A 23890-nucleotide genomic window follows, 5' to 3' on the forward strand; every position below is an offset into this window, starting at 1 on the left:
GAGTTGGGGGGCTGTACTCCCTAAGCTATCTTGTGTCACACTTTTAAACGTCCAAACACTAACGTTTCTACGTGTGTATGAAGAAATGTGTGTGGCTTGAAAGGTCCTACGTGGACATGGAGTTATCACTTGACCACTGACAACAGAGACGCTCTGACAGACACAGGAAATGACCCCCCCGTGAACTGGCGTGTACAACCATGTGTGTAACCATGTCAACCTTCATTCCCCTGCTACCCAGGTCACAAGGTCACTGCTGGCAGGTTTCTCACTCCTGGTCCTCTCCGTATTAACTGGGCGATTCCCGGTGTGTTACTGTTTTCCAGCAGCACAAAGTTGCATTGAAGAAAAGCCATGTTCCTTTTATCATTTTTGAAGGGGTGTCTAGAACAAGAGCCCTTCCTCCACTGGATGGGGGCTTTGTTTTGGGGTTTGTGGTGATTTGAATAACAGCCTTGTTGGAGGAAGTTTGTCATGGCGTGAGGGGAGGGGGTGAGGCTGGGGGAGTGAGGGTTGGGAGGGGAGAGGGGATGGCGGGGTGGAGCACTGAGGTTTGAAAAGCCCAAGCCAGGCCCAATGTGTCTCTGTTCTTCCTGCTGCCTGCAGATCCAGACGTGGAACCCTCAGCCGCTTCTCCCCCAACCATGTCTGCCTGTGTGCCTCCATGCCTCCCGCCATGATGAAGATGGAGTGAGCCTCTGAAACTGTAAGCCAGCCCCAAGTAAAACACTTTCTTTTATAAGAGCTGCCGGGTGTGGTGGTGCACGCTTTTAATCCCAGCACCTGGGAGGCAGAGGCAGGTGGATCACTTTGAGTTCAAGGCCAGCCTGGTCTACAAAGGGAGTCCAGAACAGCCAATAACTACACAGAGAAACCCTGTCTCGAAAAACAAAAAAACAAAACAAAACAAAAGGCTTGCCACGGTCATGGTGTCTCCTCAGAGCAACAGAACGCTGACTCAGAAAATGTTTTTTTGCTTATTATTGTTGGTTGCTTTGGGCTTTTTAATAATTATTTAATGTGTGTGTGTGTGTGTGTGTGTGTGTGTGTGTGTGTGTGTGTGTGTGATATGTAGCACCAGTGGAGGCCAGAAGAGGGTGTCAGATCCCCAGGAGCTGGAGTTAGCAGTGTTTGAGAGCTGCCTTTCTCTTGTTTTTGGAGACAAGATCTCATGCAGCCTTAGGATATGACCTCAGACTCACCATGTGGCCAAGGAAGGATGAAATGTCATTATTTTCTCTCTCAAGTCATTCATGTACATGAAACTATAAAGTGGATGTTATTAATGCCACTCAGGGTTTGTGCCACCAGGAACAGCCAACTCTACTCGCAAATGAGTTCATTTCATCTGGACAGCACCCAGGATGGCAGAACACGCCTGACCCTGCAGACCACAGACTCTCATAGTTGATGAAAGCAGTGGCAAGAGTTTCAGACATTCTCTTTCTTCAACTTTCCCTTCGGCAGCACCCCAACAGTAGCTGTCCTCCAGATCATTCAGACCCCAGTCCAGCGCACCCCATGCGACACAGCCTGTGAAAACACATGAACTTCAAACCCACGGCTATATACTTGCTTTCATTCGCGTCTTCCCACGGGAGCAGTCCGTCAGCTGGTCTTGTGCCTTCTCTTGAGAAATAGTTTGGGTCACTAGAAAACACTTGCTGCAGAATGTCATCTGAAGGAGGCAAGTAGAAGCATGTCAACACAGCAGCAATCATGGGTGATATTTTGCTCTGTACACACGCAGCATGTCCGTGGATGTGTGAACGAATGACTTGAACTCCATGGATACCATCACTAGGAAATCATACTTGCATTCCCCACCAGGCGCAGACGGCTAGAGACCCTGCCCCGTGCCTCATCTGTGCAGATACACCTTTCCTTCTTGTTTCTGATGTCATCTGGACTCTGCAAAGACTTCCCCAAGGATGACACAAAAAACAGGGTGAAAGCTGAGTCAGAAATGAGGTGAAACACATTAAAAGGTCACTAGCACCTTTATTTAGAAAACTCTTATTAGTAGGGCTCAGGAGATGGTTCACTGGCTAACCGCACTGAACACTCTTCCAGAGGACCAAGGTTAGATTCCCAGCATCCACGTGGTGGCTCATAACCAGCTGTAACTCCAGTTTCAGAGGACACGATGCCCTCTTGTGGCTTCCTTGGGCACTGCATGCATGTGATATACATGCAAGTAAACACTCATACACATGAATAAAAAAATCTTTTTTAAAACTAGTGATAATGTCTGGGGTTTGGGTTTTTTTTTTTTTAATGTTTTACTGTATCTTTCTTTTTAACACTTGAAGACATCTGTTTTTTCCTTGAATGTGGCCATTTTATTCCTCTCCTAGGCTTTCTTAGCTAAACCACAGAAAACCATCAGAAATCCCATTCACTCCCCACGAGCTCTGAGATCATTCCCGAGGGTGTGTGTGTGTGTGTGTGTGTGTGTGTGTGTGTGTGTGTGTGTGTGTGTGTGTGTGTGTTCCTTTTTGTGGTGTGAACCTGTGCGGGTCTGTGAGTTCATATGTGCATCAGACCTGGTGTGTCTGGAAGACACTATTTCCTCAGCGTCATCCACCACCTCTGACTCTTACAGTCTTTCTGCCTCCTCCCTCTGCATAGTTCCTGAGCTCTGAGGAGAAGGTTTGATGAAGACATCCCACTTAGGGCTAAGTGCTCCAAAGTTTCTCACTCTCTGTGCGCTGTCCAGTTGTGGGCCCCTGTCGGTTACCATCTGTTGCAAGAAGCAGCTTCTCTGATGAGGGCTAAAGTGATGCCCTGTTCTGTGGGTACAGCAATGTGTCGGTAGGAGTCATTCCTTCACTGTGGTCATTTAGCAGAGTAGTAGCACTAGGTTTTTCCCTAGGCCAGTAACCTGTCTAGTCTCAGGTCCTTGGTCACTTTAGCAGTGTCAGGTGTGGGCTCCATCTCATGGAGTGGGGCGTTAAGTCCAATCAAAGCGTGGTTGGTTACTCCCATGACACCTGTGCCATTATTACCCCCCCCCCCCATCTTGCAGACAAGTGTCTGTTGTAGGTCACAGAGTTTGTATCTGGGTGAAACTGATTTCTTTTCTCCTCTGGGCACCATAAGCACTAGTTGGTGGGGTGAAGCTTCTAGAAGGCAATGTCTCCATGTTCAATGACACAGTGAGCTGTGTCTTCAGCAAAGGGCTTTGCCATCAGGATATGGAGATGGCCAATGGCCTTGGGAATAGCCTGCCATGTTTGGGCACTTGGAGTATCTATGGATGTTGCCCACTGCTGGCCCTGGAGGTTTTACTTGATGGATTAAGATGTCTAGTGGGGGCATTGTCTCTCTCATTGTGTGGTGATGTCATTTAATTCCTCTCATGTGTGTATATATTTAAAAGGCTTCTACAGTAGTAGGTTTCATATGGCTTTTTAAAAAGGGCTTTTAAAGTCATGTTCCCCCTCCTTTGCCCTACCCCCCCCATTTCCCTCCCCATTTACTCCTCTGTTCTAGTTTCCCCTTTATCTCTTCATAACACTGTTTTAACCCTTCCTTGGATGATGCCCCTTGTCCACCCTGGTCTCTTACTAGGTACATAACCTCTGTGTTTATTTGAACTGAAACATACGCACATTTAAAACATAAAAGCTAACATCCACATAAAGGGGAAAACATGCATCATCTGTTTGAGTGCCGTCTCTTGATGGAAAAGGAGCTCATGATGGACACCAGAGATGAGCCATTTTAGACTCACCATGAAATCTTCACCATGCCCTTTTAGAAGCATCCGGTGTCCTACATGCCCCTTAAAAATATTGCTCAGACAAGGACACCACAAGGAAACCCACAGACTCAACTAACCTGGGCTCACGGGAGCTCACAGACGCTGAACTGACAAGCAGGAAGCCTGCATGGGACTACCTAGGCCCCCTGCATATATGTTACAGTTATGTAGTTTGGGCTTCTTGTGCGACTCTTGAGAGCCTCTGACTCTTCTGCCTGCCTTTGGAACCCTTTTTCTCTCACCAGGTTGGCTCTTTTGGCCTTAGTACAAGGGGAGGTATCTAGTCTTATCAGAAGCTTCCATGATATGTTTGGTTGACTTCCTGGGAGGCCTGCCCTTTTCTGAAGGGGAATGGAGGAGGAATGGAAGGGGTGGGGATTGGGAAGAGAGGAGGGAGGAGAAACTGTCAAAATGTAACATATGAGAATTTTTTAAATAGAAAAATTTTTATTTACTTAGAAGTATTCAGAATGTCAATGAAACAGCAGCAATTTTTTTCAATTACAGCATGATATTCATGTAAGCTGTGTCATAGACAACTGAAGATGGAAAACAAAAACAAAAAACAAAAAAAAGAGAAAAGAAAACAAAAAAACTTACCATCCCCATATATAACAATTTCGGCTGTGCACCAACAAGAACCTGCTTTAAATTTCCAAGCCAATTTATTCCCCCGGACTGTACTAGGCAAGGTCAGTGGCCATTGAAAATACCACCAAGACAGGACTAGCTAAAGATACATTTGGTGGTGTGTTAATTAAAAAAAAAAAAAAAAAAAGAAAAGAAAAGAAAGAAAAAGACACTGTACAGGGGTCACAAAAGACATTTGCATTACGATTCATAACAGCAGCAAAATTACAGTCACTATTACATTTTATATTTGAGTGCCACCACGCCATGAGGAACTGTAGTAAAGGGTGGTAACACTGGGAAAACTGAGAAACATCACCCTAGAGGAAACTTACTATATTTTTCTGCTAAATGAACAAAGCAATAAAATGACCCCTAGTGATATAATGCTATACGCAAAGACCCATCCTCACCAAAGAAGTTCCTTTTTAATTTTTCTTTTTTTTTTTTTTTAAGTATTTTATTTAAATTTTAATTTATGTGCATTGGTGTGAGGGTGTCACATCTTGGAGTTACAGCCAGTTGTGAGCTGCCATGTGGGTGCTGGGAATTGAACCCGGGTCCTTCGGAAGAGCAGGCAGTGCTCTTAACCACTGAGCCATCTCTCCAGCCCCCCCTTTTTTTAAATTTTTTCATGCTTTGTTTATTTTTAATTTATGTTCATGAGTGGTTTGCCTACCTGGATGTCTGTGCCCTCTGCACAGTTCGGATACCCTCAAAGGCCAGAAGACGGTATTGAATATTCTGGGACTAGAACTAAAGACGTTTATAAACCACAATGCGGTGCCGAATTCGAACCTAGGTCCTCTGGAAGAGCGTCCATTGCTCTCATTTGCTCAGCCATCCCTCCAGCCCAAGAAGCAGCTTCCTGCAATAGTGTAATTAACACAGAGACCCACAACTGGGCAGTGAGTGAGACCATGGAGCACTCGGCTCTAAATGGGATGTCTTTATCAAACCCCTCACCCCAAGGCTCAGGGATCCATGAAGAGGAGGAGAAGAAAAGATTATAAGAGTCAGAGCGGGTAGATGACTCCAAAAGAGCATTATTTTCCATACACAACAGGTCTGGGTGTACTCTGTGACCTCTGAAAGACGACGCACACACAAGGCATGTACAAGTTCAAATCAGACAAAACCCTAACACAGAGAAATGGAAACTGGTGCAAAGCCCCATCCCTTACCAAGAAGCTATTTGCAACTGATACTTGCTTAGAGGGGAGAAGTCAGTTTTCTTCAATGGATGACACTGGTTCTATCAGCCACACTACAGAGCTGGCCCCCATGCTCAAGAGTCATTGGTCAATACAAAATAGGCTTCATGTGGTGTGTGTGTGTGTGTATGTGTGCGTGTGTGTGCGTGTGTGTGTGTTTTGGTTTGTTTGGTTGGTTGGTTTGAGGGTTGTTTGTTTGTTTGTTTGTTTGAGGCAGGGTTTCTCTGTGTAGCGTTGGCTGTCCTGGACTCACTTTGTAGACCAGGCTGGCCTCGAACTCACATCCGCCTGCCTGCCTCTGCCTCCCGAGTGCTGGGATTAAAGGTGTGCGCCACCATGGCGGGCCCAGTTTGTTTGGTTTTTTTTTAAGAGAGAGAAAGAACATGAAGTTAGTTGGCTAGGGAATTAGGATCTAGTTAGGAAAGGGGAAAGAATATGACCAAAACCTATTGTGTAACACCCACACAGTAACATTCTGTTAGTCTAGCTAGTTAATATAAATGTTAAGTATTAAATAGGATTGTATAATTGAAATGAGATTTTACGTATTTATTTACTTATTTATTTATTTGGTTTTTTGAGACAGGGTTTCTCTGTGTAGCCTTAGCTGTCCTAGAACTCGCTCTGTAGACCAGGCTGGCCTTGAACTCACAGAGATCCTCCTGCCTCTGCCTCTTGAGTGCTGGGACTAAAGGGGTGTGCCACCATACCCAGCAAGATTTTATTTTGATGTGTCAAACTTTATGCCCTTCAGAGAAAATACTTAACGAAGATAAAATAAGAGCTTCAACAAAAAAGGACAGAAAGGAAGAGAGCAGAAGGAAGGCAGTCCTTGCCAGCTCTGCTGACGTAAAGGGACAGATCCCTGGAGTTTTCTTAGTCCTTCAGGCTATGCCTGGATCTTCATTTTTCTCAAAAACTGAGTAAGAGTTTCAGGGTAAAACAACGAGGCAGCACTGAAGGGTTTTCAAAGTCCTGACATGAAGGTCTTCCCACAGCCCGGATTGTGAGCACTTGGGCAGGTGGGCCCACTCCAATCTCCAGGCTATTCCCACACCTGAGCACCTGCAGCCACCGCCTTGCACTCGCCTGGAGAAGCTGGGCCCTTCCCTTGCGTTTGCATTCCACTTTCTGCTTATTTTCCTGGGACTCTGACACTTAGAGAAATCCATTCTAGCCACAAGATAACATGCTTAGCTGGGCCGTGGTGGCACATGCCTGTAATTCCAGCACTCGGGAGGCAGAGGCAGGTGGATCTCTGTGAGTTCGAGGCCAGCCTGGCCTACAAAGCAAGTCCAGAACAAGCCAAGGCTACACAGAGAAACCCTGTATAAAAAAAAAAAAAAAAGCTTAACTTCCCTTTGAAACAGTAGGAACGAGTTACCTAAGAAGAGCTGAAGACAAGCAGGGACTTCTTCAAAATACAACCTAACGTTTTCACAGAAAGAGGTGACTTACCAAATATCTTAGCCAAGTGTTCCTCTTGCTTATGCGAACTGGATGCAAATTGAGAATCGTTGAAACTGTTATGGTGGAGATGGGCTGTGGGAAAGCAAACCTTAGCTGTGGTTAAACCTTTCCTCACATCTTCCCCTAGTCTCTCTAAAGCCATTTTCTCATTACGTGAAAAAGTTATTCTGGCAATCGCAGCTTAAGGGAGAAAGCTTGTGCTGTCTTGTGCTTCTAAAAGGGCACGGTCAATCATGGTGCAGAACAGGATTCCAGCTGGTGGTACCACACCCACGCTCAGCAAGCAACAAGAGATGCGTGCCTGCTTTCTAGTGCACCTCTCACTCTCTGCATCTTCTACAGCCCAGCATTCCCAGCCCAGAAAGTGGTCCCCAGGCCACATCAGTTAATATAATCAAGATGAGCCCTCACAGGCATGCCCAGAGGCCCATCTTGCAGATGATTCTAGATTTTGCAAAGTTGAGAAGTAGCCATCACAGTGACTCCGTGCTCTCTCCATCTGAGCGGCACTTGGCTTCTGTGAAGTATCCGCAGGTGTCTAAAGTTTGGCCCTATGGGACAGCTCAGCAGGTCAAGCCTGATGAATTCAATCCCTGGGACACCTGTGGTGGGAGGAAAGGACCATTTCCTAACATCTACACACACACACACACACACACACACACACACGAGAAACAAATGTGTGTAGAGATATTTTTAAACAGAGTCTGAAGCTCCAGCACCAGAGCCAGCAGAGGCCATCTCTGTTTCCTCACAGACAGTTTGCAGAGCCACTGAGTGGTTTGTGTGCACATACTGGCTCTAAAACTCTAAGTCTAGAAGAGACCGGTAGAAGGGCCTGGGTGGTGGGTGCCAAATGACGTCAAGCAGGGCTGCTTTGAGCTGATAAACGACAAAGGCACAGTTCTCTATGAATGATGTGAGGAAGTCATTAGGACCAAATACATTTACTCCTTAAGCACTTCATAGAAAACACTGAATCGTCTAAGGGAATATAAGCGAGTTAGCGAGATTGTGCAAAGTATTCACACTTGTGCCTTTGTTGAGTTGGCAGGATCATTAGCTACAAACTGCTTTACTTAGTGTAACTCCAGCACGGCATATAAGCAGTACCCATTTTCAATAGTTCTGTTAATGGAGAAAGCCTTCTCTGTTAGTCACATGATTTAGGGCTAATGTGCACGGGGGTGGGGGGCTGGGGGGGCTATGTTGGGGGGGTGCGGGGGTTACGTTGGGAGGTGCAGGAGTAGGGGGTTATGTTGGGGGGTGCAGGGGTGGGGGTTATGTTGGGGGTTGCAGGGGTGGGGGTTACATTCGGGGGCAAAGGGGTGGGGGTTATGTTGGGGGGCAAAGGGGTGGGGGTTATGTTGGGAGGTGTGGGGTTGGGGGTGTTATGTTGGGGGTGTGGGGATGTGGGTCACGTTGGGGGATGCAGGGTGGGGGGTTTGCGTTGCTTTGTTTTGCGTATGTGGCCAGCTGTTTTCTCTTAGGTTAGCATTTGAGCACTGGTAGGGATCAGCTGTTCTGCCCTGGGCAACTAGTCCACAAAGACCGAGGGGATGGGGTGACAAGGAAGTGTGTGAGAAGGTTCTGCATCCCCACACTAGTAACTGGGGCACTCCTGGGCGCTAAACTATAAAGTGTGGGTGACAAGAGAGCTATAACACTACACCTAGCTTGGGGTACCAGGGACAGTGAATCCCACTGAAAACTTTATTCCCGCCCTCTGGGCAACATCTATAGTGACAGGACCTGCCTGACCCTGCACAACAGAGACGACCACCACCACCACCACCACCACCACCACCCCCAAAAAATCAAGCACAGTCACACTTTAAGTTACCCACTCCATGAATAATGAAAGCTACAGTGAGGGTTTCTTTCCTCACATCTCAGTTTGCTGGTGCCCCACCCAAAGCTGGGTGCTAGGGTGCTCAAGTCACACACCCCATCCAACGCAGCCTGTAAAACACGCGCACTTTGGATTCGCTGGCGTATACTTGCTTTCGTTCGCGTCTCCCCATGTGATCAGTCTGCCAGCTGTTCTTGCATCTTTTGAAACGTCATCTAGATTGCCGGGAAACACCTGCAGCAGGATGTCATCTGAAGGGAAGAAAAGGCGCCAATGCCAGCAGCACACGCGGTGTGTTGTGTTCTGAACCTACCTAGCGCATTTGCAGATACGGGAATGAAAACTCTATGGCTATAGGATGCTCTGCTCTTAGAGGCCATCACAGCTACAAAGCCATGACTTCACCAGGTATCCCGGCCAGAGAGCACCACCCACCAAGCACAGGTGGCTAGCAAGTCTGCCCCACGTTTCAGGATTCCTTGTAGTTCAGTGTTTCTCAACTTGTGGGTACTTTGGGGGGAGTCAACAACCCATTCACAGGGGTCACCTAAGTCCATCAGAAAACATCTATATTTATATTATGATGCATAACAGTAGCAAAATTAGTTATGAAGTAACATTGAAATAATATTATATTAAATATTATATATATTAAATATTAAATAAATAATATTATGGTTGGGCCATAATATTATTGGGTCACAACTGAGGAGCTATTTTAAAGGGTCGCAGGGTTAGGAAGGTTGAGAACCATTGCTCTTGCTTCTGGCGTCATTCCGACCTGCCCCTGTAAACGATGCGCATCCTTTCTTCATCTGAGACCCTGTTGCCTCTCCTAGTGTTAGGACTTGTTCCTTTAAGATGCTAGTTACCCCCAAGAGGCCAGAGCCCATAACCTGAAGCAACAGGTCACCCCTTTCCAGGCCCCTCAAACCCCACCCTCCCTGGCTCTGCCCTGCGACAAAGACTTAAACTGACTGTTCCATGCTGCGTTATGGCTTCTATAATTCCTAATGAGTGGTTCTACCCAGTACCTGGCTCCTCCATGCTCCCGCCATGTAGGCTATAGCAGATTAAATCACATGAGAGGGACCTCGTAACACACACACACACACACACATATTATAGACCCTTTAGGAGGGAGAGCCTTGCTAGAGGAAGCATATTTCTGGGGACAGGTTTTGAGGGTTTATAGTCTCACTCCACTTTCTGCTCAATTTGTGTGTGTGTGTGTGTGTGTGTGTGTGTGTGTGTGTGTGTGTGTTGCTTGTGTTCCTCTTTACTTTTGTAAGCACAAATGCAGTCAGCCAGCTTCCTCTCCCTACTGCCACGCCCTCTCTGCCGTTACTGACTCTATCCCTCAGGAGCCAGAAGGCAAAGCCCGCTCTTGTCTTCCCTAAGCAGCCCTTGGTCTCTGCATTTTATCACAGCGACTGAAGAGTAACTACCATACCTTCTTACTCACACCTTTTTGTTTGTTTTTTCTTTTTTTTATAGATGGTCCAAATTTCTTGACGGGAGTTTATTTTTTATGGATTATTTTGTATTAACAAACGTAAGTATATGACATTCATTGTTTTCTTTTTTCCATATTTTATTTTTGAGTATTTTTCTTCTTTACATATACATTTATATTATTATACATACAACGTTTTTTCTTTTTCCAAGAAAGGGTTTCTCTGTGTAGCCTTGCCTGGCCTGGACTCCATTTGTAGACCAGGCTGGCCTTGAACTCACAGAGATCTGTCAGCCCCTGCCTCCCGAGTGCTGAGATTACAGAAGAAGCTTCTACTCTTAAGGCCCAGTTGTGCTGGATTAATGTGCTGACTGTTCCTTTCTTTTGTATCCCCACATCAGGCTCCATCCTGGCCAGGAGGCTCTTTCTTCTAAGGAACCTCACTCCTGAGTGCAATTACATGCCAACCTAGTCATAAACCAAGAACCTATGCCATTCCCCCTTTTCCTTTATTTATTTAATACTATGAAGCCCACTCTAATTTGGGGGCCAATAGGCACAGACCCAAATCCAGGTTTGATACCTGCCAGAGCATGATCTTGGGCAAATTACTTCACCCCTTAGATCTTTGGTGCCCCCACCAGTAGGATGGAAAACTTCAACTCACAGGACTTTTGTAAAAATTGAGTATGTCATTGTAAGACACTGAACATAGTTAAGATCAGTGTGAAGTCAGTGGCCAGGGTCAAATACCTCACCACCACCAACACCCCAGAGGGGCATCACGGTCAGCTTTCTGCTCTGTGGAATACATGGGTAAGGATAGAAAAACGGGTGTCACACACAGACAACAAAGGTGTCATTCACACAGGACAGAGAAATAGGTTCTCTGTCACAGATTCTATGATTTCCCACCCAAGATGCTCTCACCCCCTTCTGCAGCTAGTCTGTGGTCGAAGCCATGAAGGGTGCAGACATCCGCACCCTCAAAGACACTTCCTCTCCCACCCTCCCTGACAGATAGGTCAAGGCCACACAAGCAGAGATCCTCAACAGACAACTGAGGCCCAGGAAGAGGACTGCTTCTCTAGATAGAAGTCTTTATTAGTTTTATTTATTTATTTATTTTGGAGGGTGGTTGAGACAGCAGCTCGCTATATACCCTTGCTTGGCCTATGTAGACCAGGCTGATCCCGAACACACAATCAGCCTCCCTCTGCTTCCCAAGAACTGGTTTGAAAGACACGTGCCACCATGCCCAGCTTGTATAGGAATTTATGAGATGCTGAGCTTGCACTTCCCTATCTGGAAAGTAGAATGTCTGGAGTTGCAGCAGCCATCCCGTGGCCAAGAGACAGCACCATCAAAGAAGGACCAGATGGTGTTGAAGCAGCTGGCTCTAACCTGAGATGCTTTAGCAGAAGGAAACCACTCTTGGTCTGTATCACACAACCAGACAGTGTATGGCATGTCTATAAAGAGCAGCAAAACCAGGGTTGGGCTGAGGAGAGAAGGGAAACTCTGGGCCCAAGCAGGCAGACCACCAGACCAGGGCTGAACAACCCTCAGGAGGAAGAAATGGGTCTGCCCAAGATGGGCTGCCCACAGAGCCTCCACCGTGCAGAAGGTGAGTGTCTCTGTCGCTCTGATGCTTCCTCAGCAGACCACTGACGGGCAGAACCGTTCCCTCTGCCTCTGCTCCCTGGACGGGTAGTAGCTCAGCAACTCTCAGCCTGAGTCTCTCAGACTGACTTGTTAAGTCTGGTAGTCCACGCCTTTAACACCAGCAACTGGGAGGCGGATGCGGGTGGATCTTTGAGTGGGAGGTCAGCCAGCCCCACACAGCAAGTCCCTGTCTCAAAACAAAACAGCAAGCAAGCCAGCAAACGCCTGAACTTTACAGGACTGAGGCCGCAGCTCAACAGAGGGTGCTTGCCTGGCAAAAACGAGACTCTGGATTTGACCCCTAGCGCCATTAAGAATACCCCATCCACTGACTCTAATGCTACGGACATAGAGATGTATGTGTCCTCTAGTGTCCCCCTGGTGGGCCCCAGCCCAGCCTGGTGCCTCATGCTCTCTGCTAAGCTGAAGTCATCCAGGCAGGTGTAATGTGGTGGGCTGAGGTAGGCCGCGGCTCCAGTGAACTTCCAGATGGCGGCGCTGATGTCACTAGTTGCTCCCATTTTGAGAAGCAGAGATCTTAACCAAGGTTTGGGGCTTTTGGGGCCTTGGACGCTTAGAGGAACTGATTCTTAGCCACAAGGAGGAACACTCGCCCTCCCTCTGGCCCAAACCACCAGGAGCAGGTGACTATTTTTTTCAAAGCTAGCTTCAGGTTCCCCCAGGAAACTACTTACCAAAAAGCTTAGCCAAATCTTCATCGGGATGCTCTGAACCTGAGGAAAAACTGTTCTCCACACCTGCAGGAAAAACAAGAGTCACTGGGATTAAACCTTTCCCTGGTCAGGCTGGCATGACAGTGCCCACCTGGGATCTTAGTACTCAGAGGTGAACGGGGCTCTTGGCCAACCTTGCCTTCAGAGCAAGCTCAAGGCCAACCTGAATGACATAGCCCTGCCCAAAAATAAAATAAATAAGTAAATTTCCTCGGTGTGTATCACCCCCCACCGTGCTGGATCCATCCCAAGACCCCGGCGAACACGTGAGCCCAGGTACAGAGCAGAAGCCCATGTGTGTTTTTCCTTATATGTATATATTCTGTCATTTCCTGCTTAACTGTTACTTATCATGTGTGTGGTGGCCATACCTTTAGCCACCTGTGGTAGAATACCAAACAGGCACTAACTTTGTTTGCCTTCTTCATAACTGGAAGATTCCATCCTAAGGTTTACTGGTAGAGCCTCCGGTCAAAGTCTGAGTTCAGCCCATCCTAACTGTACACATTACCAACCTCAACATTCAATTCCCTTCTTCCTATAGCCAAGAACGCCTGTCTTATCATTTAAAAGAAGCATCTCATTTCTTTTCTGTGGCATAATTTAATTGGCTGCATCACTTCCCCGGGTTTGGGGGCCTTTATTAAGGGAACCAGCAGGCTGGCCAGGTGGTTGGAACAGGTACGTGAGAACCGTGCCTCCAAACCTCAACACCTGAGTTTGACCCCTGGGAGGTGAGGGAGGACGGACCTCCATAAGCTGTCCTCTGACCTCCACACATGCACACACAATTAACCAATTAATTAATTTTAAAAACTAATTAATTAATTAAAAAGAGTGAAAGAGCAGGACTGCTTGAACACAGGCCCCGTGACACCATGACGTCACAGATGGCAGGCAGCATACACAGTGTGGATACACTGGACAAAGCAATGATCCCCACAGTGCAGGACAGAGCAAGAGATCATCACCAAATTTCATCAGCGCTACACAGAACTGTGTGCAAACTTATAATTTATGAATTGTTTATTTCTGGAATTTTTCATTTAGTATTTTTAGACATGTAATAGAAATCACAGAAAGCAAAATCACAATTCACTGGGGACTACTACACAGTATTTAAATTGGTATTCCTTCTATTTGAGGGTTGCTGAGGACTGAACCTGGAGCCTGGTGCATGCTACACTCCACCCCTTACATGTATTTTGGAAAGAGCATTTTGCAAATGGCCTGCAGCTGTGGGAAGTGCATAGACAGAGTCCCATTGGCTGGGCAGTAGGGTCTAAAAGTTGAGGACTGCTGGGATTGGCACACCCACGAGAGGCTGAGAAGTGGGTGAGGGGTAGTTTGCCAGCGTGCCCTACCTTTCAGCATCACTCATTGTTAGCTTTTTATTTGTTTGGTTTGCTTTTAAAGCAGACTCTAGCCAATTGTACTAAAGAAATCTGTCACATGGTTTACTCTTGCAGGGTCTTGGGTCTGTTCGGGCATGATTCACTGGCATGAATCAGCGATAGCCGGGGTGCACACTTTCGGATTCTCTACAAGCTGTGCCCAGTTCAACATTATTGCCACTGTAGTGATGAGGGACACTGTTGTTTTACTCAACATAGCATAGTATTCTATTTCTGGTTTCAAAGCAGGAATGGCTCATGAGGAGCAACAACTTTTGTTTACCTTGTCTGAGCATCCTCAGAGCCTGCATGTACCCTAGCACACACTTAATTTTCACAAGTTGGATGCTCAGAATTGGGTCAACTCCAGAGACTTCATTTTCTTTGTGACCACCATCTACCTACCTTAGGATCCCAACCAAGAGCAGCTGCCAAGACGGCTGCAGGGGTGGGGAGTGGGGGGTGGGGTGGGGATAGGAAGGAGACATACCCAGCATGCAAGGCTCTTCGCTGCAGAGAGGGTCAATGTTATTACTGCTTTTGAAGTATGATCAATGCCTGCTTCACTCAAGGGTACTTACTCTCTTCTGGGAAGTGACAATCGATGGCTCTAACCAAGCTTATGCTCAGGGCTCTCAGCTTTGAGGAGAGCTGAAGCCGGCAAGCACATTTCAGAGTTTTTGTTGTTTTGGTTGGTTTACATTGAAGGGTTTTACAGTAGAAGTTTTGCTACTAAAGGACTGATGTGGGTAAGGAGTCCCTTCAGCCAGTTTGGGAAAAGAGGACAGATGCTAGTCCACTCTGTGCTCACCTTCACTGCAGGTCTGCAATGTGAGGCTGCTCAGAGTGCCCGAGGCTAGCCCTTTTTAGCCCTTTCATTAAGCACATTAAGCACAGGAGGTGTGTGTGTGTGTGTGTGTGTGTGTGTGTGTGTGTGTGTGTGTGTGTGTGTGTGTGTGTTTACTGGTGACCTGACGGTGGGAAATGTGGGAGTGGGTTGGGTTGGGTTCTAAGATAGGGTCTGACTGTGGAGTTTGGGCTTATGGTATTTCCTAGTCTCTGCCTTTATCCTTTTCCTTCTTTCTTTCTAAAACAGGGTTTGCATGGCGAATTCCCTATGTAGCCCAGGCTGGCCTTGAACTCCTAATCCTCCTGCCTTTATCTTTCAGTGGCTTGGATTACCACAGTGCAGGTACTGCTGTGCTTAACTGAGCACCAAGAACTTCTGATGTTGTCCTGAACAACTGAGCCAGTTTAAGGTGCAAATGCAAGTGGGTCAACTGTCTCCCATAAGACTGCATGGTACTTGATTCTTCCGGCACCCCAGACTTCCCCTGGCACTTGCGGTGGCACTTGTGGATGACAGCAAACTGTCAGGGGAGTTCTGTAACCCGTGGAGTCACTTCAGGGTTGTCTACTTGGTTTTGCTGTTTGAGCTGGGGGCTGGTCTCACATATCCCAGGCTGGTCTTGAACTCACAATGTTCTGATCTTCTCATTGCCACCTCCCAAGTGGTGGGACCTCATGTGTGATCCACCATGCCTTATGCTCCACGTGCTCCAGCCTTGAGGGCTTCCTCCCGTGACAGTGTGACTGAGCGGTGTCTGGACAGGTGATCTTGGTCAAGGTCAAGGCTAGCTTTTGCTTCCTGAGTGTGCAAACCCAGCAGGAAAGCCATTGCCTTTTAATGTGCTTAAACAAGACACTGCAGCAACTGTTCTAAGTGTCACAAAGCAGCCATAAAATGCCCCTGAAATCTGAAGCTGCAGCATAAAACTAGTGCCAGGGCTCGTTGCACACGGTGTCCGGATGGACCTGAGTCTGTAGATGAAGCAAGTGTCTGTGCACCTGCAGCGTTCAACTGCAAAAGTGGTCAACAGGCTTCTTTGTTTGCCTCTTTGCTTGTTGTGGGCTGACCTAATTCCTGGACTCACACCATTCTCCCACCCCAGGCTCCCAAGAAACTGGGCTACAGACACATCCTGTCCCTCCTGGATGGTGGCCAGGCCTTCCTGCGGACACTGCTTCCAGGTAGGATGGATTTCTAGGAAGCGAGAGAAAGGTGCTTTTGTTTCTCTGAGAGGCAGGATCGTCATTAAGAGCTGGCACAAAGCCAATCAGCAACTAAACACAGAAACCTAGCGGATGTTTCTACCTTTTTGTTGTTGTTGTTGTTTTTGTTTTTTGAGACAGGGTTTCTCTGTGTAGCCTTGGCTGTCCTGGACTCACTTTGTAAACCAGGCAGGGCTCAAACTCACAGTGATCCGTCTGCCTCCCGAGTGCTGGGATTAAAGGTGTGTGCCACCACCATCTGGGATTTCTACCTTTTTAAAAACCCTTCGTTATCTTGTATGTTTATGATGCCTGTGCATGTGTGTGTGTGTGTGTGTGTGTGTGTGTGTGTGTAGAGGTCAGAAGACGACACTATGGAGCTGATCTTTCTTCCCATCCTCACGTGGGTTCCGGGGAATCGAACTGAGGTCATCAGGGTTGCGTGGTAAGCACTTTACCCGCTGAGCCATCTCACCCATTGGATTTTTTGTGTATCGCGAAGCCAGTACTTTCTTTCTCCTCTTTTCCAGCTGTCATTCTGACCGAAAGTCTCACCACTTAAAATAATGCCTCCTATGGGGGGTCGACAAGATGGCTTGTCAGGTAGAGGGGCCTGCTTCAAGTTCAGTTTCCAGGCTCCATGTGGTCTGATGAGAGAACATACTCCTGGAAGTTGTCCTCTGACCTCCACATGCCAGGGGGAAACATGTGCATGTGTGCCCTACCCCCCACCCCATGAAAAGAAAGAAATGAGAGAGAGCAGTGCCTCCCTTGAGCTGCATCTATAAAGCTGTATTTGTCTTCCATGGCAGGTGATACTGTCCTTCTGACTTTGGGGCACTTAACTCTCAGGAACCAAACCTGGAACTTCTTCTGCTATCGTCCTCACAGACCCAGGAACTTCACACACCGAGAGCCAAGCGTGGAATGTGGTCAGCCAGTCAGTCAGCCAGTCTAGCAAACAGCAAGACTGGTTCCAATGATGCAAGGAAGGAAACGTGACATTTGCTTTGAAAAAGCTATGCTCATAACATTGCTAATGAAAACCAAACAGTGAGAACGGCCCACGTGCCCACCAACTGATAAGCAGATGAAGGAAGGGCCGCAGACAATAATTCAGTCCTTAAAAAGCACAGAGTAGCGCACACTGCATGAACCAACCGGGAAAGACGGCAGGCACCAAGCCCACGTTATGTGATTCTGTTTACAGGAAGTAACAAGAATAGGTGGCCCATAGAACAGACAGTAGAGGGGACTTTATCAAAGATGAGAGGTAAAGAGGCGCACCCAGATTTCTTATGCAACCCAGGACTACCTGCTGGAGGGCAAGGGCCACAGGCTGAGGTGCCCTGAGACTGCTTTTAATAGTTAGTAATCAAGAAAATACCCCATAGACATTCCCACAGGCCTGTCTGATGAAGGTAATTCCTCAGTCAGTGTGTTCCCTCTTCCCAGATGTGTCAAATTGACAATCAAGAACTGCCGTCTCAGGCAGGATCGTCCTCATAGGGAAGTTCTCAGCAGCAGGGAGAGCAGCGTCTAAGTGCCAGGAAGAAACACAGGAGCCACAAGATGGGTCCAGCAGTCAGGTCCCAGCCTCTCTTTCCGTGCAGCTTGCGCTCCTGCTGTATCTGCTCTTTATTTAATACCCAGTGTCAGCAGAGCAGGCCAGCTTGACCCTGCTCTGCTGCGCCCCTCCCCCTTCTCTCTCTCTCCCTCTCTCTCTCTGTCTCTCTCTCCCTTCCTCCCTCCCTCCTTCCTTCCCTCCTTCCCTCCTCCTCTCTCTCCTCCTTCTTTCCTAATCTGGCCTGGTATGTAGAGTCTCTGTGGTCAGCATCAAGAGAGACAGGCTTGCTCTAGGCTATGTCGTGGCATAGCCTTTACCCCTCTTTTCAGTCCACCTTTAGCCAAAACTCCCTCATCTGCATTGGAGAGAGGCTTCAGTAGTTAAGAGCGTTTGCTGCTCTTCCAGAAGACCAGAGTTCAAATCCCTGTACCCACAACAGGCAGTTTACAACTGACTTTAACTCTAGCTCCAAGGGATCCAACACCTCTAATGTCTATGTACGCGTGCATGTGTGCACATGTGCACACGCACGCACGCACACATACACAGAGGATTAAAAATAAGTAAATTCCTGAATAAATTATAATAAACTAAAATTTAAATTTAAAAAATAAGTAAATTCAAGACTCTCTCATCCATCCTCCCCCACTCTCCCGCTGCCTTTATCCTTTATATATTCCTGTCCTCTCTTTCTATCATCGCACTACAAATCATTAGTTGTACAGCAGCTTTCTTCTTTTTACACCATTCACACCCACAATAACTAATATAGTAATACACACCGCACTATTGTGTCTTTGGAGTCCACAAAAGGGCTGACACATAAAGAGTAACATTTCTAGTCCACTATGGTGGGTCTGTCCCTGTGGATGATGACTCAGAGGAACTAGGGACGAAGCCTGGAACCCTGAACATATTCCGACAGAGGAAAATGACACTTCAGTTCTCCTACAACCCAGCCCCTCCAGAATGCTGCAAGACTTCCATTGAAAGAAGAAAAGAGACCTAAATAAAATAAATAAACGCCAAAATAAATGTAACTCCTGCTGCATTAGTCATGAAGCAAAAAAAAAAATACAACATGAAAAGCCAAGACAGCACATCTTTCCTAAAAACAACCAGGCCTAGAGTAATGCCACTGAGAGGGACTTAAATGAAACACCAGACAAGGAATTCAAAAAAGTTACAAAATTCTTATTATAAATGATAAGAAATAAATCGTATGCTAACAATAGTGGGTGACCTCAGCACCCCACCAGTACCAATAACCAGGTCACACTGACAAAAACATAAGGAAACATTTGGAGTTACATGACATTACAGGTCAAGTGGACCTAGCAAATTCCCACAGAGCATTTGACCCAAACATTGCAGAATACAAGTTCTCAGAAGCCCATGGAAGTTTCTCTAAAACTGATGATATTCCAGGACACAAAGCAACTCTTAACAGGCAGAAAATTTAAATAATTTCTTTTATTGCGTAAGATCTCAAAGGAATAAAGCAAAAAGGTAACAAGAAAAACTACAGAACATACAGATGTGTGCAGATCAAACAACACACGATAAATAGGTCATTGAACAAATCAAGAATTTTTTAAATTCTATAACTGAATGAAAATGAAAACATGGCCCATTGGTAGTGGCACACGCCTTTAATCTCAGCACTCAAGAGGCAGAGGCAGCCAGATCTCTACGTCCGAGAATGTGAAAACACAAACACAAGACACCTGTTTTAGTCACTCTTCTATTGTTGTGAAGAGACGCCATGACCAAGGCAACTCTATTTTGTAGTTGGTTGGTTGGTTGAGTGGGATTGGTTTGTTGTTGTTGTTTTGGGGGTTTGTTTTTGTTTTTGAGACAAGGTTTTTCTGTGTAGCCCTGGCTGTTCTGGAACTTGCTACTTAATAACTGTAATTTTGCTACTGTAATGAATAGTAATAAAATATCTGATAGGCAGGATATCTGATATGTGACCCCACTTAAAAGGTCATTCCACTTTTAATCCCAGCACTCGGGAGGCCGAGGCAAGAAGATTGCTGTGAGTTCAAGGCCAGCCTGGTCTACAAAGTGAGTCCAAAACAGCCAAGGTTACACAGAGAAACCCTGTCTCAAAATAAATAAATAAATAAATTATGTACATATGGAGGTAAGAGGACAAGTTTCAGGAATCATCTCTCTCCTTCTACCACATGGGTCTTGGGGATCAAACTTACATCATCAAGCTTGGTGACAAACACCTTTACCCACTGGGCTATCCCGCTGGTCCTTGGTAAGCTAATTTTGAGAATAAACATTTTAAAACAGTTTGGAGGAGCCTGCATGGATGTGTAGTTATTCCAGAAGCCATGCCTATTGAATGAGAGTCTCGGTGCCAGGCGTGGGCTGCCTCTCTACTAATTGTTCAGAAAGCCTTCTGAGGTCCCCAAAACAATAGAGAAAAGTATCATCACTGTTGGTAAGTGTCTTCACTTGCCAGTAATGGTAAGATCCTATGCCTGCAGATATCACGTGCTCTGGTAGCGAGACAGAAAAACCAAGCTGGGCTACACCTGATGCACCTCCCTGCCAGTAGCCCTCAAAGTATCAGAAGGTGCCATTTGGGGTGCTGGGGGGAAATTGTCATTGTCATTTTCTGTTTATTTATTTTATGTGCATGACTGTTCCACCTACAAGTATATACATATACCGTGTGCACGTGTCAGATCCCCTGGAACTGAAGTTATAAATTATTGTGAGTCACCGTGTGTGGTGGTGGGTTTTGTGCGAGATCAACAGGTCCTCTTAACCAATGAGAGCCATTTCTCCAGCCCCCGCCACTGAGTGTTACTCAGACATGGCTCCTGCATGCTACACTACCAATTAGCCAGGCAAAATATACCCACTGGTCCAACAGTGGCAAGTCTGTTATAGGGGGCAACCAACCAGAGTCTAATTGGATTTGAGGCCCTACCCTAGGAGAGCAAATTCGTGGCTGGTACCATAAGCCTGGTCAAAAGCCCGTGGCTGGGGAGGTCATGGACTGTAGTGTGGGAGCAACTGCTATTGCTCTGCTCAGCAGTCAGGGCGCACCTGTCAAGGAAGTGCGTTTGTGTCTGTAGACTAGCACTGCCGTCGGCTTCGGTCAGAGAAGCTTCTGGTAACCACAGAGACTCATAGTTGGCCAGTGATGGGAATAAAGTGACTTTTTGAGTTCTCAGCCATACATGGGACATCTGTGTCATCCCTCCCAAGCTTCCGGGAACATTGCGGAAGGGGAGAAAAAAATGAAAGAGCTGGAGGAAAGCGTGGAATAGGTGGACCGCTGACTTTCAGGTATGGCGCGGCCATCACACTCTCGTGCTCATGGCAGCTGTGATTATACGGACATAATCTCCACTTAGGCCAGCCAACATCCTGTGGTGGAAACACTCTCACAGTCTCACCCACTCCCTGAGGATGCATATGCAGCCGGTGATTGCGGGGTGGTGGGGCGGACATTTTCTTCAGCGATGTGGCCACTAATAAAGTGCTTCAGTAGGCAACTCCTCACCCCTCCTACCATAAACAGCCTGATAGAGCTCACGGGGCTGTGTCTGTAAGAGATGAAATTACAAGAGGGACTCACTGGGGTGAGGAAGGGACTTGGTGAGCGTGAAGTGGGAGCAGGTGGTGACAGGACACCTAAGTGTGGTAATGTGCGTTGGGTATAATTAGTACATACTAATTTTTTTGTTTGGATGGTTGATTTGTTTTTTTGTTTTTTGGTTTTTTTTGTTTGTTTGTTTGTTTGTTTTGGTTTTTCGAGACAGGGTTTCTCTGTGTAGCCTTGGCCACCCTGGACTCACTTTGTAGACCAGGCTGGCCTCGAACTCACAGCGATCTGCCTGCCTCTGCCTCCCGAGTGCTGGGATTAAAGGCGTGCGCCACCACGCCCGGCTGGATGGTTTTTTTTGTTTTTGTTTTGTTTTTTGTTTTTTTTTTTTGAGATAGGGTTTCTCTAGGTAGTGCTGGCTGTCCTGAAGCTCACTCTGTACAGCACGCTGGCCTTGAACTCACAGAGATCTGGACTGCCTGTTTGAAAACATTTTTTTAATGAAGAGTTGACATTTCTGAGTATGGAATAATCTTATGAAGCACCAGAATTTGAGGATGCATCACAGGTGGATAAGTTCGGTAGGACAGAAAACAAAACACAAAGGCAAACTATTGTTATGCTATTCCCTTCTCCCAAGGAATCCAGCCTCCTGGGGAACTGAGGAAGATAGAGAAAATAGGACAGGTGGGAGGGCTCACCATCCCAGCCTCGGCACATTCCTCCAGTTGCCATGACAATATACTTGTGTACCTTTAGTCACAGAGATAGAGTGGGGCTCTGCTCCCCACTGGCTGCCCAGGAAGAGGACAAAGGAGAAAAACGCAGTGTCGCTCATCTTTGCCACAGCTAGCACACCGTCAGGGAGGAGCCATTCCCCCTGGATTTCTTGCAGACACAACACCCTCGAGGACCAGGATGTTGCGGAACCCAAGCTCTGTGAGGTCACACCAGGGGAAGGGGTGAGAGTCTGTAGTCAGGGACCAAGAGGGACACTAGTGGCCCTCCAAACAGTGTCTCTCTGTTCACCGTCTTGGCTCTCTGAGGCCTTCTCAATCCTGTGCGCCCTGCAACCGAAGGATGGCCGTGTATTAACAGGACTCCTAGGATACACAGGACAAAGTTCCATGTGGCCACTTAAGCCAACTGGAAGCAGCTCAAGCCATCAGGAGCACAGTATTGATCAACACATCTATTAACAGGTGGGGATGTACCTCAGCAGTGAAGGGCTTGCTCCCCGAGTTGGATCCTCAGCACCCAGAAAAAAAAAAAGACAAGGATCATGTTAACACAGTGTAGCGGTGGAGTCAGTCACTATAGGTTGGCTCTGGAAGGGCCACGTGTTAAAGAGATGGTCACCAGCCCACGGTACCTTTGGAAATGCTGGACCCTCTAGGAGGCAGGACTTAGCTGGAAGGTCATCAGAAGTGGGCTCTTACAGCAGTGTGATGCTTTGAATAAGAACGAGCCCCCATAGGCTCATATAGCTGAATGTTTAGTCAGGGAACGGCACTACTTCAGAAGGATTGGGAGGTGTGGCCTTGTGGGAGGACGTGTGCCACTGTGGGGTAGGCTTTGAGGTTTCAAGGCTCGTGCCTGGCCCGGTGTCTGCTTCTTCCTGCTGCCGGTAGGTCTGGATATAGAACTCTCAGCTGCTTTTCTGTCAGCGTGCCTACCTGTGTGCTGCCATGCTCCACATCAAGCTGATAGTGCACCAAACCTCTAAAACTGTAACCAGCCTCCATTAAATACTGATAAGAATTTCAGTGATCATGGTGTCTCTTCACAGCAATAGAACGGTGGATATTGTTCTAAGACCAGGAGATATTGGGACCCTGCCTCGCCCTGCTGCTTGGCCATCAAAAGGGGAGGAGCTTGTTCTACCAAGCACCTCCCCCCTCCCCCATGATGTTCTGTGTCAGTACAGGGCTCAAAACACAGTTCATGGGCTGAAACTGTTAAGCCAGGAGACAAAGAGAGCATTTCCTCTTATCAAGCTGCTGGTCTGAGGTATTTTGCCATAGTAATAACTGACCCACCATGTACAATAAAATTATCACACCAAAGGAGCATAAATGTGTTTGGGGTTTCTGTTTGTTTATTTGTTTGTTTTATTTTATTTTTGGTTTTTCAAGACATGGTTACTCTGTGTAGTCCTGGCTGTCCTGGACTCACTATGTAGACCAGGCTGGCCTCGAACTCACAGCGATCCACCTGCTTCTACCTCTTGGGATTACAGGTATGTGCCACCACTGCCTAGCTGAGTATAAATGTTTTGAGGCAGTCATGTCATTTCTCATAAGCCTCTATGTCCTCTATTAAGTTTTAGAAATACTGGACTATTTTTTAAAACTATTTAAATATGTTTATGGGGTTTTTTTGGTTTTGTTTTTGTTTTTTTTTAGCATTTTCCTTTAGTGCTGCTAGTCTTACGAACTGTGTAGCCAGCCCTGTGTGGTGTGCAGTGACTACAGCCAGGAATAACCTGTGTGAAGTGACTAGGATGGAGGAGACCTTCT

At 46.9% G+C, this 23890-nt stretch overlaps 1 protein-coding gene across 1 annotated transcript in view; it reads right to left on the bottom strand.

Moving 5' to 3' along the window:
• Positions 1-22209, bottom strand: part of C11H2orf92 (chromosome 11 C2orf92 homolog) — a 33809-nt gene extending 11600 nt beyond the window's left edge. The window contains exons 1-4 of the mRNA XM_051152660.1: positions 22125-22209; positions 12749-12811; positions 9085-9183; positions 7069-7152 (exon numbers count right to left, since the gene is read on the bottom strand). Coding sequence (XP_051008617.1) covers positions 7069-7152; positions 9085-9183; positions 12749-12811; positions 22125-22209 — 331 coding nt within the window. The remainder of the gene's footprint in view (positions 1-7068; positions 7153-9084; positions 9184-12748; positions 12812-22124) is intronic.
• Between the last annotated feature and the right edge of the window lie 1681 nt (positions 22210-23890).

The sequence above is a fragment of the Acomys russatus genome, chromosome 11, assembly GCF_903995435.1.
Source record: "Acomys russatus chromosome 11, mAcoRus1.1, whole genome shotgun sequence".
Taxonomy (NCBI): Eukaryota; Metazoa; Chordata; class Mammalia; order Rodentia; family Muridae; genus Acomys; species Acomys russatus.